Here is a 16,034-nt window from a genome sequence, read left to right on the forward strand (position 1 = left end):
AAAAAATAACTCAAACAAATCAGTGGCCTTTCTCTACACAAAGGATAAACAGGATGAGAAGGAAATTAGGGAGACAACACCCTTCACAAGAGTCACAAATAATATAAACTGCCTTGGTGTGTCTCTAACTAAGGAAATGAAAGATCTTTATGATAAGAACTTCAAATCTCTGAAGAAAGAAATTGAAGATCTCAGAAGATACTCATGGATTGGCAGGATTAATATAGTCAAAATGGAAATCCTGCTGAAAGCAATCTACAGATTCAATGCAATCCCCATCAAAATCCCAACTCAATTCTTCACAGAGTTAGAAAGAGCAATTTGCAAATTCATCTGGAATAACAAAAAACCTAGGAAAAACGATTCTCAACAATAAAAGAACCTCTTGGGGAATCACCATGCCTGACCTCAAGCTGTACTACAGAGCAATTGTGATAAAAACTGCATAGTACTGGTACAGCGACAGACAGGTAGATCAATGGAATAGATTGAAGACACAGAAATGAACCCACACACCTATGGTCACTTGATCTTTGACAAGGAAGCTAAACACATCCAGTGGAAAAAAGACAGCATTTCCAACAAATGGTGCTGGCACAACTAGCGGTTATCATGTTTAAGAAAGTGAATTGATCCATTCTTATCTCCTTGTATAAAACTCAAGTCTAAGTGGATCAAAGACCTCCATATAAAACCAGAGACACTGAAATTTATAGGGGAAAAGTGGGGATAATCCTCAAAGATATGGGCCCAGGGGGGAAATTCCTGAACAGCACAGCAATGGCTTGTGCTGTAAGATCAAGAATTGACAAATGGAGTATCTGGGCTGCCTCGTGGTCAGGAAGTCATGGAGGGATACTAGTGCCTAGTATTTGCGGAACCTGAAAACTTTCTTAAGCAGTAGTTGTTGTGCTGGCCTCCTAGGACATTGAGCTGCTGGTCCTGTCACCTTCCAGGTATTCATATGCTCAGCTAAATGTGCATAACTGTAAATCAACACTAAGAGCACCTGATGGTTAAGGTCAAGGAGATTCTCACAAAGGATCCAGAAGAGTTCCAATATTTGAAACTGGGAGAAAAGAAAAAGAAAAAGAATGAGTTCTTCTCTGGTAAACACTCCACAGAGACCCGGGAAAAGGACAACAACAAGAATGAGTATGTCTCTGGTAAATACACCACAGGGTCTGTTAATCTTCAAGGATGTGGCCTTGGACTTCTCACTGGAGGAATGGGAATGTCTCAATTTTGCTCAGAGAACATTGTACATGGATGTGATGTTGGAGAATTACAACAATCTGTTGTTTGTGGAAAAGCATTGCATATGTGGAAAGTATGGGAAGGTCTTGGACGAAGACATCCAGTACATTGTCCATAAACACATGAATATTCAAGAGAAGTCTTCTAAATGTAACAAGCTTAGCAATGTGAATCTTGAATCCCCCTATCACACACCTCAGAAATATAGTGAAAGTGAAAAATGCTTTACCCACAAATCCCATCTTAATATTCATCAGAGAATTCATACAGGAGAGAAACCTTACCTATGTAGTGAATGTGACAAATGCTTTACTGAAAAAAGCAGTCTGAGAATTCATCAGAGAATTCATTCAGGAGAGAAACCTTACAAATGTTGTGAATGTGACAAATGCTTTAACCAAAAATCCCATCTTAATAGTCATCAGAGAATTCATACAGGAGAGAAACCTTACAAATGTAGTGGATGTGACAAATGCTTTACTGAAAAAAGCAGTCTGAGAATTCATCAGAGAATTCATACAGGAGAGAAACCTTACAAATGTAGTGAATGTGACAAATGCTTTTTTACCCACAAAGTTAATTTGAGAACTCATCAGAGAATTCATACAGGAGAGAAACCTTACAAATGTAGTGGATGTGACAAATGCTTTACTGAAAAAAGCAGTCTGAGAATTCATCAGAGAATTCATACAGGAGAGAAACCTTACAAATATAGTGAATGTGACAAATGCTTTACCCACAAAGTTAATTTGAGAACTCATCAGAGAATTCATACAGGAGAGAAAACTTACAAATGTAGTGAATGTGGCAAATGCTTTACATGAAAACCCCATCTTAGTCTTCATCAGAGAATTCATATAGGAGAGAAACCTTACAAATAGTTTGTATGTAGCAAATAAAATACTCACAATGTCAGTCTGAGAAATCATCAGTTATTTCATACAGTAGAGAATCTTTATAAATGAAGTGAATGAGACAATCCTTTACCAAGATGCATCATCTTAAAATTCATTCGAGAATATTTACAGAAGAGAAACTTTTCAAATACATTGAAGGTATGAATCCTTTAATCTTAGCCTATTTCCTAGAATGCAACAGTTAATACTTACAGGCTAGAAACTTAACGAATGCATCATATGAAGAAATATCTTTGACTTCATCAGGTCAGAGAAAACATCTAAGAACTTTTTAAGGCAAAGTATTTCTGTAGGGAAATATATGGCATATGTATTATTCACAGTGTATCCTGGCAACACTTGAGGCTCCACACTAGAGAATTAGTATGATTATGAAAATCTTGTGAAAATTTTCATGCAATGTTCAAATCTTAAGTAATGTCTATTTATGCAGGGAGAAACTCTGAACATGTGAAAATGTAGAAAGCTTTTCATGACACCTTTTTACTTGTTCATCCGCAAATGTTACAAGATGAAGACAAGTGGGGAAGTCAGAAGATAGTATTGTGTAACACATTAAGACAGAGATAATCCATTTCAAAAGGAAACTTATTAAGGTCTTTAATACAACCCTCAAAATATCTAATAAAACTGGTAGCATTCTATATATTTAATTCAAATGAACCAATTCAGAAAAATTATACTTAAAAGAGTATCTGGCAAACTGAGCCACCCAGACAGTGTATTCTTTATCCTAGCTATAAGTATGCTTACAGATGTGAAGTGTGCTTCGAGTATCCAGTAATCATAATTCTTCTCAAATGCTTGTTTCACATTATAGGATAACAACTGATTATGAGTCTCTAGTGATCTGGACAACAACTCCTTTCCTATTGTCCTGTAACTAACTCCAATAAAGCTGAAAGATTCAAAAAAAAAAGAAAAAGAATTGACAAATGGGACCTCATAAAATTGCAGTTTCTGTAAGGCAAAGGACACTGCAAATAAGACAAAAAGGCCACCAACAGAGTGGGGAAGGATTTTTACCAATCCTAAATCCGATAGGGGACTAATATAAAATATATATACAAAGAGCACAAGAAGCTAGACTCCAGAAATTCAAATAACCCCATTAAAAAATGGGGTAAAGAGCTAAACTAAGAATTCTCAACTGAGGAATAACAAATGGCTGAGACGCACCAGAGAAAAATGTTCAACATCTTTAATCATCAGGGAAATGCAAATCAAAACTACCTTGAGATTCCACCTCACACCAGTCAGAATGGCTAAGATTAAAAATTCAGGTGACAACAGATGCTGGCAAGGATGTGGAGAAAGAGGAACACTCCTCCACTGATGGTGGGATTGCAAGATTATACAACCACTCTGGAAGTCAGTCTGGTGGTTCCTCAGAAAAATGGTCAGAATACTACCAGAAGATACAGCAATACCTCTCCTGGGCATAAACCCAAAAGAAGTAGCAACTGGTAATAAGTACACATGCTCCACTATGTTCATAGCAGCCTTATTTATAAAAGCTAGAAGCTGGAAAGAACCCAGATGTCCCTCAACAGAAGAATGGATACAGAAAATGTAGTACATTTACACAATGGAGTACTACTCAGCTATTAAAAACAATGAATTTATGAAATTCTTATGCAAATGGATGGATCTGGAGGGTATTATCCTGAGTGAGGTAACCTAATCATAAAAGAACTCACATGATATGCACTCACTGATAAGTGGATATTAGCCCAGAAACTTAGAATACCCAAGATACAAGTTGCAAAACACAAGAAAATCAAGAAGAAGGAAGACCAACGCATGGATACTTCATTCCTCCTTAGAATAGGTAACAAAATACCCATGGAAGGAGCTACAGACACAAAGTTTGGAGCTGAGATGACCATTCAGATGACTACCCCACCCTTGGATCCATCCCATAATCATTCACCAAGCCCAGACACTATTGCATATGCCATCAATACTTTGCTGAAAGGACCCTGATATAGCTGTCTCTTGTGAGGCTAGGCCAGTGCCTGGCAAATACAAAAGTGGATGATCACAGTCATCCATTGGATGTAACACAGGGCCCCCAATGGAGGAGCTAGAGAAAGCACCCAAGCATCTGAAGGGGTCTGCAACCCTATAGGTAGAACAACAACATGAACTAAGGAGTACCCCCAGAGCTTGTGTCTCTAGCTGCATATGTAGCAGAAGATGGCCTAGTCAGCCATCATTGGGATGAGAGGCCCCTTGGTCTTGCAAACTTTATATGCCCCAGGACAGGGGAACGCCAGCACCAAGAAGTGGGAGTGGGTGGGGAGGGGAGGATTTCAGGGGGATGGTATAGGGGACTTTCAGGATAGCATTTGAAATGTAAATGAAGAAAATATCTAATATATAATGAAAATCATGAAAAAATAAATAAATAAAGCTAGCCTGCATTATTTGTGGTCCAATCTTTTTGTATTGAGAAAGTTCAGGTCTTAACTCACGTCCTGACTGGAACAGTGTGAAAGGCTGGATCAACCAATGTCATCGGGTATTATCAGCCTTTTCTGAACCTCTTCTCAAAATAAGTCTCTGGAAACAGCTTCAGGTGAGGCAGGATCAGGCAGGGAACTGTTTCGTGTTTATCTCTGCTAGCTTCCCAATAAAAGAGAAAGAGACTATTCTACTTATTTAATCAAATGTTATAGAACAATGAGTGGGCAGCCACTGATCCGTTCTAATCCTCTAAGCTAACATGGCTACCTCCCAATGACAATACCCAAGATACTTGCATTTTACTATTGATCTCTACTCCAGTTGTTTTCCCATAGTGTTTCCTTAAGGCCCTCTCCTGGTGCCAAATTCTCTCATTTTCTTCTCTACTCCACACCCATGGCTAATAGAAATGCAGCCCTGTTTTCTCTTCTACCCAGCCATTGGTGCATCAGTTTTTACTAACAAGTCAGAGAGAATAGATGGGGACCAATGTTTATACAACAAAGAAACAGAAGATGCTTAGAATAAGCATTACAATGCCAGGTCTGGTTTACAACCAGATAAGGAAGAAGAGAAATCAGCACTTAAATAACACAAGGGCAAGCTTTATAGAGTGCAAAAACCTTAGGCCTACAGGCTTTAGTGGCTGAGATATTAACAGATAGCCTGTGTAACAGAGATGGAAAAGACATAGGTACCTGCTACAAGTGCATATAGATAGCTGAGATTGAAGCTGGGAATAAGGCAAAGCTTTCACAAGTACTGTGAGCCAAAACAGGATGGCCTCCATGGCTACATATTCCAAGTACTCAGGATGCCTTTGCTGTGAGCCACGAATTGCTGTAGCATGGGAGGAGAAAAAAAAAAAAAAAACAGGAGAGAGTTGATCTGTGAGTGATATTCTTAAAGGGGTGTAAGCTGATATTCCCAGAACCACAAGAAAAAAATCAAGCCAGGGTCTGTGTGAAAACAGGGGAAGCAGATTGGGAGTGAGTGTAAGACAAGGAGGAGAATGAGAATTTCAGGCCAGGCTGAAATGGCATTTAGCTGCCCATGTGACCTCATGCATGTTGGCAACAGGATGACTAATAGAAGAAAGAACAGGGCAGCCTCTCACCAGCCTCATACTGTTCTGAGAAGTAAGCCAGGACATGGCAGGGGTGGAAGCAGGTTCCTGATTTGGGAAATTTTAGATAGACTAGGGGTGGAGAGTTTGCTGAAGGACACTGTTTTTTTTTTCCCTCCTGATAGGGCAGTTTGACCTTTCAGTGTGTGGCTGTGCACTTCTGGAGGCTTACAGATGATAGGTGGAGACTGAGTAACCCAGTGTAAGCTGGAGGACTCTGCCCTGGTTGCCCACCTTGTTTCTCCTATCTCCTGGGCTGGGTTCTTTTCCTTTCTTTTCCAGGAGCTATTCTACTTCTCCAGGTCATCAATAGATCCTATTTCCTTCTTTGTTTTCCAGTATAAGTGTTGTGGGTGGTGGGCTGCCTGAGCACCTGCCTTTATCATCTTGTAGCTCTCAACCTAGGACTCAGAAGTCTGCCAGGGAAAGATGAAGGACAGAAGTCCTCCAACAAGCCAGAGATCCTACCAAGAAAAGCTTCATCCTGGCAGGAACACAACCTAGAATTGTCCTTCTGCCACATGTGACCAACCCCCTCCCAATGACATTTTTCTCATGCCTGGTTTCAGAAACCATTAAGCTATACATCTTTCTCTCTCTTCAGTATGACCTAGGCAATCAGTCTCTTATTGAGATGTACCCCCAAAACTTTAAGCTCCTTTATCATTACTACTTTCTTGTCCTATGCACTTTTGGCATGGGGAAGGGTCAGCTTGTGTTACTGTATTGTCTTCTGGGTAGGACTTGTACCTACCAGGAATCACATACTTTTGAGCTTGAGTTAAAGGAACAACCATGAGTGACTGACAGGGCAGATGTGACACTGGAGAATTAGCTACTGAAGATAAGAGGGAGAGATGACTCCATGTCAGGGCTAGTTTGAAACTGGTACCAGGACGTTTCAAATTCAGGATGATGCCTGGTCCTGAAATGGTATTTGGAAAAATACTGGCTTGGGTGTTAAAAGGTGGAGATGGTCTGTTGCTCGGGAGACATTGGTTTTCCTGTGAGAGATATGTCTATGGGGAGGTCATTTGGCCTTCCTCAGGACCAGCCAGCCAGTCATAGGAAGCCCTAGGTGTTGTCATGTCACATCAGGAAACAGATGAACAGAGCAATGACTCCATGCTTGTCAATCTTACACATTGAGCAATGTGTCCTGTTTGTATGACTTTCAGTCCCTTAGCCTGCTCACCAGCACTTTCTGTGTTTAATGAGTTTTCTAAATTTTTGCCACTATTATATACAATAAGAGTTGTGCTATTATGCTATATGTCCAATATAACTGATGGAGTTCATCATTTTAATTTACACTGCTTGCCATTCCTCTCCATTTTATCTGTGTGTTGCTGTTGTAAGTTTGAGTGTATGAGGGAGAGTGACATAAACATACCACAGCATGCATGTGGAGATCAGAGGACAATCATCAGTCATCATTTAAGACAGGCCTCTGGCACTCTGACATTGTGGACTGCCAGGAAAGCTGGCCTACAAACTTATTGGAATTCTCCTGTCTCCTCCCATCTCTGGACAGGAACACTAGGACTATAGACACATCCTAACAAAGCAGGCTTTACACGGGTTCTGGGAGTCAAACTCAGGTCCCCAGTAACATAAAGAAGCACTCTACCTATTGAAACTTCGTCCCAGCCCTTCACTCTGTATCCTTTCCTTGGGCATCCACTCTTTCCCCATTGAAGTCTTTTGAGTCTAATTAAAGTGTAGGTTTCTTTCAAAGGCTTTTTTAATTTAATGAATGTGAGTACATTGTTGCTGTCTTGCAACAAACCAGAAGAGGACATCACAGATAGCTGTGTGCCACCATATGGTTGCTGGGAATTGAACTTGGAACCTCTGGAAGAGCAGCTATCTGTTGAGCCATCTCTCGAACCCATTGGTTTTGTTTTTGATGAGGATCTCTATGTACACCTGTCTGACCTGGAACTCGCTAAGTCAACCAGGTTGTGACAAATGGTGACTCTTAGTACCACACCAACAGAATCTGAGAAGCACACCCATGGAATCCGAGAGGTACTCCCCTGTTATAACTGGAAACAATAAGCGCACAGTCTATTAGCAGACCAGAGGCAACACATGAAGTGAGTGCCTGTAAACCTCCTTTCTGTCCTGCCAACCTGGTGAAGACTGTTGCTGATTACATGCTATTTGCCCTCAGACAATCCAGGTCTCCAGAGTCTCACACATCTGCAGTAAACTGAGCAAGGGAGATCACACCTATAATCCCAGAACTCAGGAGGAAGAGACAAATGGATCTCTGTGAATTCCAGGGCAGCCTGGTCTACATATCAACAAAAACAAGAAGGCTGCAATGGCTCTCTAAGCATCAACTGGCAGTCAGGGGCAGTCACCCTGATCTCAGTGACTTCAGAAATCATTTCTCTCACTGTCTCTCCGATCCTCTGAAGACCTCCCATGCTTCCAGTACAGCACATAAACATGGGGCACTGAACAGAGCTGCAGGCATTTAGAGTCAGCCTAAGAGACTAAAGGATGAAAGCACAGGTGTCAGAAATCCAACTTAAGGAAGGAAAGACGACAGATCAGTAAGATGGCACTCAGATCAGACACATTGCAAAGATGGGTTGCCTATAACCCATTAACTTCTAATGGGTTAATTTCTTAGAAAACTTAACCAGAATGTTCATCAAGACTTCTTTGGTATAGTATGACTTGAATTCTGGGCTGAAGAGTATAGCTGCCTGGAAAACAAAGAGACAGACAGGGAGAGAGGTGACTACATGCAGGGTGCAAGACCTCAGCAAGACTCCCCATCCACCCACAAAGAGACTGCTCCTCATCCACAGGGAAAAAAAATCCTATGCAGTGATTCAGGTCTCCAGCAACAGACTCTCCTTCAAGGGAACTGGAGCCAACCCACAACCTTCATGAGGAAGCTTGAAAGCCACCTTAGCCAGGTAGGAAAGAAAGGGAGAAGGTTCTAGAAGGCATGATGGGGGCTTCGTCTAAATAGGGACAAGATAGCTAGACCTAAATAGGGAAGTAGACACAAAAAAGAAAACCCAAAGTGAAGCAACGCTGGAGATAGAAACTATAAGAAAGAAATCTGGAACCAGAGATGCCAGCATCAGCAACAGAATACAAGAGATGGAAGAGAGAATCTCAGGTACAAAGATTCCATAGAGGACATAGGCACAACAATCAAAGAAAATGCAAAATGTAAAAATATCCTAACTCAAAGCATCCAGGAAATCCAGGACACAATAAAAAGACCAAACCTACAGATACTAGGAGTAGATGAGAATAATGATTGTCAACTTAAAGGGCCAGCAAATATCTTCAACAAAATTATAGAAGAAAACGTCCCAAACCTAAAGAAAGAGATGCCCATGAACATACAAGAATCCTAAAGAACTCCAAATAGACCAGACCAGAAAGGAAATTCCTCTCAACACATAATAATCAGAACAACAAATGCACTAAATAAAGATAGAATATTAAAAGCAGTAAGGGAAAAAGGTCAAGTAACATATAAAGGCAAACCTATCAGAATTACACCAGACTTTTCACCAGAGACTATGAAAGCCAAAAGATCATGGACAGATGTTATACAAACACTAAGAGAGTACAAATGCCACCCCAGGCTACTATACACAGTCAAACTTTCAATTAACATAGATGGAGAAACCAAAGTACTCCACGACAAAACCAAATTCACACATATCTTTCCACGAATCCAGCCCTTCAAAGGATAATAACAGAAAGAAAAAAAAAAAAAAAAAACATTACAAGGACGGAAACCACATTCTAGAAAAAACAAGAAAGTAATCCTTCAACAAACCAAAAACAAGACAGCAACAATAACAGAATACCAACTTTAACAACAAAAATAATATGAAGCAACAATGAATTTTCCTTAATATCTCTTAATATCAATGGACTCAACTCCCCAATAAAAAGACATAGACTAACAGATAGACTACACAAACAGGACCCAACATTTTGCTGCTTACAGGAAACTGATCTCAGGGAAAAAGACAGACACTACCTCAAAATGAAAGGCTGGAAAACAATTTTCAAAGCAAATGGTCTAAAGAAACAAGCTGGAGTAGCCATTCTAATATCTAATAAAATCGACTTCCAACCCAAAGTCATCAAAAAAGACAAGGAGGGACACTTCATACACATCAAAGGTAAAATCTTCCAAGAGGAACTCTCAATTCTAAATATCTATGCTCCAAATACAAGGGCAGCCACATTCATTAAAGAAACTTTAGTAAAGCTCATATCACACATTGCACCTCACACAATAATAGTGGGAGACTTCAACACACCACTTTCATCAATGGACAGATCATGGAAACAGAAACTAAACAGGGACACAGTGAAACTAACAAGAGTTATGAAACAAATGAATCTAACAGATATCTATACAACATTTTATCCTAAAACAAAAGGATATATCTTCTTCTCAGCACCTAATGGTACCTTCTCCAAAATTGACCACAAAACAGGCCTCAACAGATACAAAAATATTGATATTGTCCCATGGATCCTATCAGATCACCATGGACTAAACCTAATCTTCAATAACAAAATAAATAATAGAAAGCCAACATTCATGAGGAAACTGAACAACACTCTTCTCAATGATACCTTGGTCAAGGAAGAAATAAAGAAAGAAATTAAAGACTTTTTAGAGTTTGATAAAAATGAAGCCACAACATACCCGAACTTATGGGACACAATGAAAACATTTCTAATAGGAAAACTCATAGCGCTGAGTGCCTCCAAAAAGAAACTGGAGAGAGCACACACTAGCAGCTTGACAACACACCTAAAAGCTCTAGAACAAAAGGAAGCAAATTCACCCAAGAGGAGTAGACTGCAGGAAATAATCAAACTCAGTGGTGAAATAAAACAAGTGTAAATAAGAACTATTCAAAGAATCAACCAAACTAGGAGCTGGTTCTTTGAAAAAAATCAACAACATAGATAAACCCTTAGCCAGACTCACTATAGGGCACAGAGACAGCATCCTAATTAACAAAATTAGAAATGAAAAGGGAGACATAACAACAGATTCTGAAGAATTCCAAAACACCATTAGATACTTCTACAAAAGGCTATACTCAACAAAACTGGAGAACCTGGATGAAATGGACAAGTTTCTAGACAGATACCAGGTACCAAAGTTAAATCAGGATCAGGTTGTGGTCTAAACAACCCTATATCCCCTAAAGAAATAGAAACATTCATTAATAGTCTCCCAACCAAAAAAAAAAGCCCAGGACCAGGTTTAGTGCAGAGTTCTGTCAGACCTTAAAAGAAGATCTAATTCCAGATCTTCACAAACTATTCCACAAAAGAGAAGCAGAAGGTACTCTACCCAACATATTCTATGAAGCCACAATTACTCTGATACCTAAACCCCAGAAAGACCCAACAAAGATAGAGAACTTCAGGCCAATTTCCCTTATGAATATCGATGCAAAAATACTGAATAAAATTCTCACTAACCGAATCCAAGAACACATCAAAACAATCATTTATTCTGACCAAATAGGTTTCATTCCAGGAATGAAGGGATGGTTTGATATATGGAAATCCATCAAAGTAATCCACTATATATACAAACTCAAAGACAAAAACCACATGATCATCTCATTAGATGCAGAGAAACCATTTGACAAAATCCAACACCCATTCATGATAAATATCTTGGAAAGAACAGGAATTCAAGGCCCATACCTAAACATGATAAAAGCAATTTACAGCAAACCAGTAGCCAAAATCAAAGTAAATGGTGAGAAGCTGGAAGCAATCCCACTAAAATCAGGGACAAGACAAGGCTCCCCACTTTCTCCCTACCTATTCAACATTGTACTTGAAGTCCTAGCCAGAGCAATTCGACAACAAAAGGAGATCAAGGGGATACAAATTGGAAAGGAAGAAGGCAAAATATCACTTTTGGCAGATGATATGATAGTATATATAAGTGACCCTAAATATTCCACCAGAGAACCCCTAAACCTGATAAACAACTTCAGTGAAGCATCTGGACATAAAATTAACTCAAACAAGTCAATGGCCTTTCTCTGCACAAAGAATAAACAGGCTGAGAAAGAAATTAGGGAAACGACACCCTTCTCAATACTCACAAATAATATAAATTACCTTGGCGTGACTCTAAGGAAGTGAAAGATCTGTATGATAAGAACTTCAAGTCTCTGAAGAAAGAAATTAAAGATCTCAGAAGATGCAAAGATCTCCCATGCTCATGGATTGGCAGGATCAATATAGTAAAAATGGCTACCTTGCCAAAAGCATTCTACAAATTCAATTCAATCCCCATCAAAATTCCAACTCAATTCTTCAACGAATTAGAAAGGGCAATCTGCAAATTCATCTGGAATAACAAAAAACCTAGGATAGCAAAAACTCTTCTCAAGGATAAAAGAACCTCTGGTGGAATCACCATGCCTGACCTAAAGCTGTACTACAGAGCAATTGTGATAAAAACTGCATGGTACTGGTATAGCGACAGACAAGTAGACCAATGGAACAGAATTGAAGACCCAGAAATGAACCCACACACCTATGGTCACTTGATCTTCAAGGGAGCTAAAACCATCCAGTAGAAGAAAGACAGCATTTTCAACAAATGGTGCTGGCACAACTGGTGGTTATCATGTAGAAGAATGTGAATTGATCCATTACTATCTCCTTGTACTAAAGTCAAATCTAAGTGGATTAAGGACCTCCACATAAAACCATAGACACTGAAACTTATAGAGGAGAAAGTGGGGGAAAGCCTCTAAGATATGGGCACAGGGGGACTCCTATCTCCTTGTACTAAGGTCAGATCTAAGTGGATTAAGGAACTCCACATAAATCCAGAGACACTGAAACTTATTGAGGAGAAAGTAGGGAAAACCCTCGAAGATATGGGTACAGGGGGAAAATTCCTGAATAGAACAGCAATGGCTTGTGCTGTAAGATCGAGAATTACCAAATGGGACCTAATAAAATTGCAAAGTTTCTGCAAGGCAAAAGACACCGTCAATAAGACAAAAATGCCACCAACAGATTGGGAAAGGATCTTTACCTATCCTAAATCAGATAGGGGACTAATATCCAATGTATATAAAGAACTCAAGAAGGTGAACTCCAGAAAAACAAATAACCCCATTAAAAAATGGGGCTCAGAGCTAAACAAAGAATTCTCACCTGGGGATTACCGAATGGCTGAGAAGCACCAGAAAAAATGTTCAGGATCCTTAATCATCAGGGAAATGCAAATCAAAACAAGCCTGAGATTCCACCTCAAACCAGTCAGAATGGCTAAGATCAAAAATTCAGGTGACAGCAGATGCTGGGGAGGATGTGGAGAAAGAGAAACACTCCTCCATTGTTGGTGGGATTGCAAGTTTGTACAACCACTCTGGAAATCAGTCTGGTGGTTCCTCAGAAAATTGGACATAGTACTACAGGAGAATCTCCAATACCTCTTCAGGGCATATATCCAGAAGATATTCCAACTGGTAAGGACACATGCTCCACTATGTTCATAGCAGCCTTATTTATAATAGCCAGAAGCTGGAAAGAACCCAGATGCCCCTCAACAGAGGAATGAATACAGAAAATGTGGTAATTTTACACAATGGAGAACTACTCAGCTATTAAAAAGAATGAATTTATGAAATTCCTAGGCAAATGGATGGACCTGGAGGGCATCATCCTGAGTGAGGTTACCCAATCACAAAAGAACTCACATGATATGTACTCACTGATAAGTTGATATTAGCCCAGAAACTTAGAATACCCAAGATATAAGATACAAGTTGCAAAAAACATGAAACTGAAGAAGAACAAAGACCAAAGTGTGGGCACTTTGCCCCTTCTTAGAATTGGGAACAAAACACCCATGGAAGGAGTTACAGAGACAAAGTTTAGAGCTGAGACAAAAGGATGGACCATCTAGAGATGGCCATATCCGGGAATCCATCCCATAATAAGTTGCCAAACGCTGACACCATAGCTTACATTAGCAAGATTTTGCTGAAAGGACCCAGATATAGCTGTCTCTTGAGAGACTATGCCGGGGCCTAGCAAACACAGAAGTATATGCTCACAGTCAGCTATTGGATGGATCACAGGGCCCCCAATAGAGGAGCTAGAGAAAGTACCCAAGGATCTGGGGGAATCTGCAACCGTATAGGTGGAACAACAATATGAACTAACCAGTACCCCTGGGGCTCGTGTCTCTAACTGCATATGTATCAGAAGATGGCCTAGTCGGCCATCAGCGGAAAGAGAGGTCCACTGGTTGTACAAACTTTATATGCCTCAGTACAAGGGAAAGCCAGGGCCAAGAAGTGGGAATTGGTGGTTGTGGGAGCGTGTAGGGGACTTTTGGGTTAGCCATGGAAATGTAAATGAAATAAATACGTAATTTAAAAAAATACATCCCCCTTGTACACTTTTTAAAGAAATTCCTTTTTGGATAGGATTGTGGTTTTGCAGGACCTCACACTAAAACTAAGAGTACTTTGGGAAACAAGGTGAGAGCTGCACTTTTCAAAATATACATGGCTACAGTCCATTTATGCTTGAAAGAAGAGACAACAGGAAACAGCTGTGATAAGCAGCTGCAGGCACTGCCTGTGGATGGGGATGGGATTTCAGCCATGGAGGGAGGCTTTGGATATAGCTCAGCTGATGCCAGTAAACGAGGAACCCTCTGAGGCAGGGGAGTAGAGTCAAGGGAGGTTCCAAAAAGGACACTGGCCAGTAGACAGAAATTTCAAGCATCTAAGAGTAGAGCTGGAGGTTCCAAACCTGTGCAGAGGCCAGATCAAGGACTCCACTGGTCCTACTATGGATGAGAACACCATGTTTACCGAGCATGTGGGAGTTAATTCCAGGAATATGCCTAGAATAGGCTGGATGTATACTTGCCTTGCTGTTTTGACCTGTGCTATGGTAAGGAAGGGTTTGAGTTTCTGTTGCTGGTCACCTGACACATATTAATGGCTGCACTGATCATTTGTACACAGCCTTCTACCATTTGCTGCATGGGCAAGTGGAGGTAGGGAGGGCATAACCATAAATTTCATATCTTGAGTTTTAGCTTTTAGTCCTGCCTCCTCATAGCAGTCCTGGATTTTTTCAAAAACCTTTTTTTTTTTTTTTTTTTTTTTTGCCTCAACAGTAGTATGAAATGCAGCAAGTTCCTTATGTAACCAAAACCTGTATCCAGAGACAACACCCAAATAGACACCGAAGAAAGGTAAGCAGGCTTCTGCTGCATACACAGACAGAAAAACATTGTTAAAAATCACAGCCTGGGGATTGGAGAGATGGATCATTGGTTAAGATGCAGAGATCCAGACTTCAATTCCCGGCCTCAAACCATCTGTAATGGAATCTGATCCCCTTCCTCTGGTGTGCATTAAGACAGCTACAATGTACTCATAAATGCAAAAATTAATGCCTTCATCATTGGGGAAGGGGAGAGAGAAAGAGAGAGAGACAGAGAGAGAGACAAAGAGAAACCTTGCTGCCTAATCTACAAGTGTCTTAACTGACCTTGCCCACAGACCCACTTTCCCAAAGGCTGCAGCCTCCCAGATGCAAGATGGTTTCCATGAGACACATACTTCTAGCAGAAAAAGATATATGAGTGGACAGGACCATATCTGACCTTCAGGTAAGCCTCACATTTGCCTCAGCTTCAACTGTGCATCTAAGGTCCCTTCATCATGGATATCATCACCAGCACACCTCTGTCTCCCTGTCCCACCCACTTCAACTGTTATAACCCAGAGCAGAAAGCATCAACCATCTTCTGCAGCTGCTTGCTAGTGGACTCCCAAGGACCCCTAGGTCTGTCTCATGCCCCACTTAGAGATCTACATGGGACTGAGATGGGATGAGCAAGGGTCCCATTCTCACTTGTCTGGAAGCCCAGCTCTCCAGTCACCAGCAAAACCAGCAGAAGAAGTGTCCCCTTCATGGTGGAGAGTGCTAAATGCTCTCCTCAGAGCAAATCCTCTTCCTTATAAACCATTATCTCCCTGAGCCCAGCAACCCCCCACCCCCAGCCCTGGCTACAGGAGCTCCAAATACCTTTTGGGCAAGAACCTAGCACCTATGAATACCCTTCCCCTTCTGCATAGGGGACTGAGTATGGGAGCCCCACCCACTCTGAAGAACAAACAGCCTGGGATGGCCTGATATTATCAGTTTCTGGAGATAAGCTGTCTGTACCTGTGCCAAAAGAG

General features: G+C 40.6%; 1 protein-coding gene and 1 pseudogene across 1 annotated transcript; one reads left to right on the forward strand and one right to left on the reverse strand.

Annotated features, from left to right (window-relative positions):
* The first annotated feature begins 1,151 nt into the window (after nt 1–1,151).
* On the forward strand, nt 1,152–2,138 carry LOC110297707 (uncharacterized; annotated as a pseudogene).
* A 6,255-nt stretch (nt 2,139–8,393) lies between these two features.
* On the reverse strand, nt 8,394–15,766 carry LOC110297722 (secretoglobin family 2B member 2-like). Its single transcript, XM_021166669.2, has 3 exons — nt 15,706–15,766; nt 14,856–15,055; nt 8,394–8,489 (listed from the first exon to the last, which is right to left on the reverse strand). The coding sequence occupies exons 1-3, from the start codon at nt 15,764–15,766 to the stop codon at nt 8,394–8,396; spliced, it is 357 nt and encodes a 118-aa protein (XP_021022328.1).
* Nucleotides 15,767–16,034: the final 268 nt, after the last annotated feature.

This window comes from Mus caroli, unplaced genomic scaffold, assembly GCF_978045245.1.
Source record: "Mus caroli unplaced genomic scaffold, Mus_caroli_1 scaffold_8, whole genome shotgun sequence".
Taxonomy (NCBI): domain Eukaryota; kingdom Metazoa; phylum Chordata; class Mammalia; order Rodentia; family Muridae; genus Mus; species Mus caroli.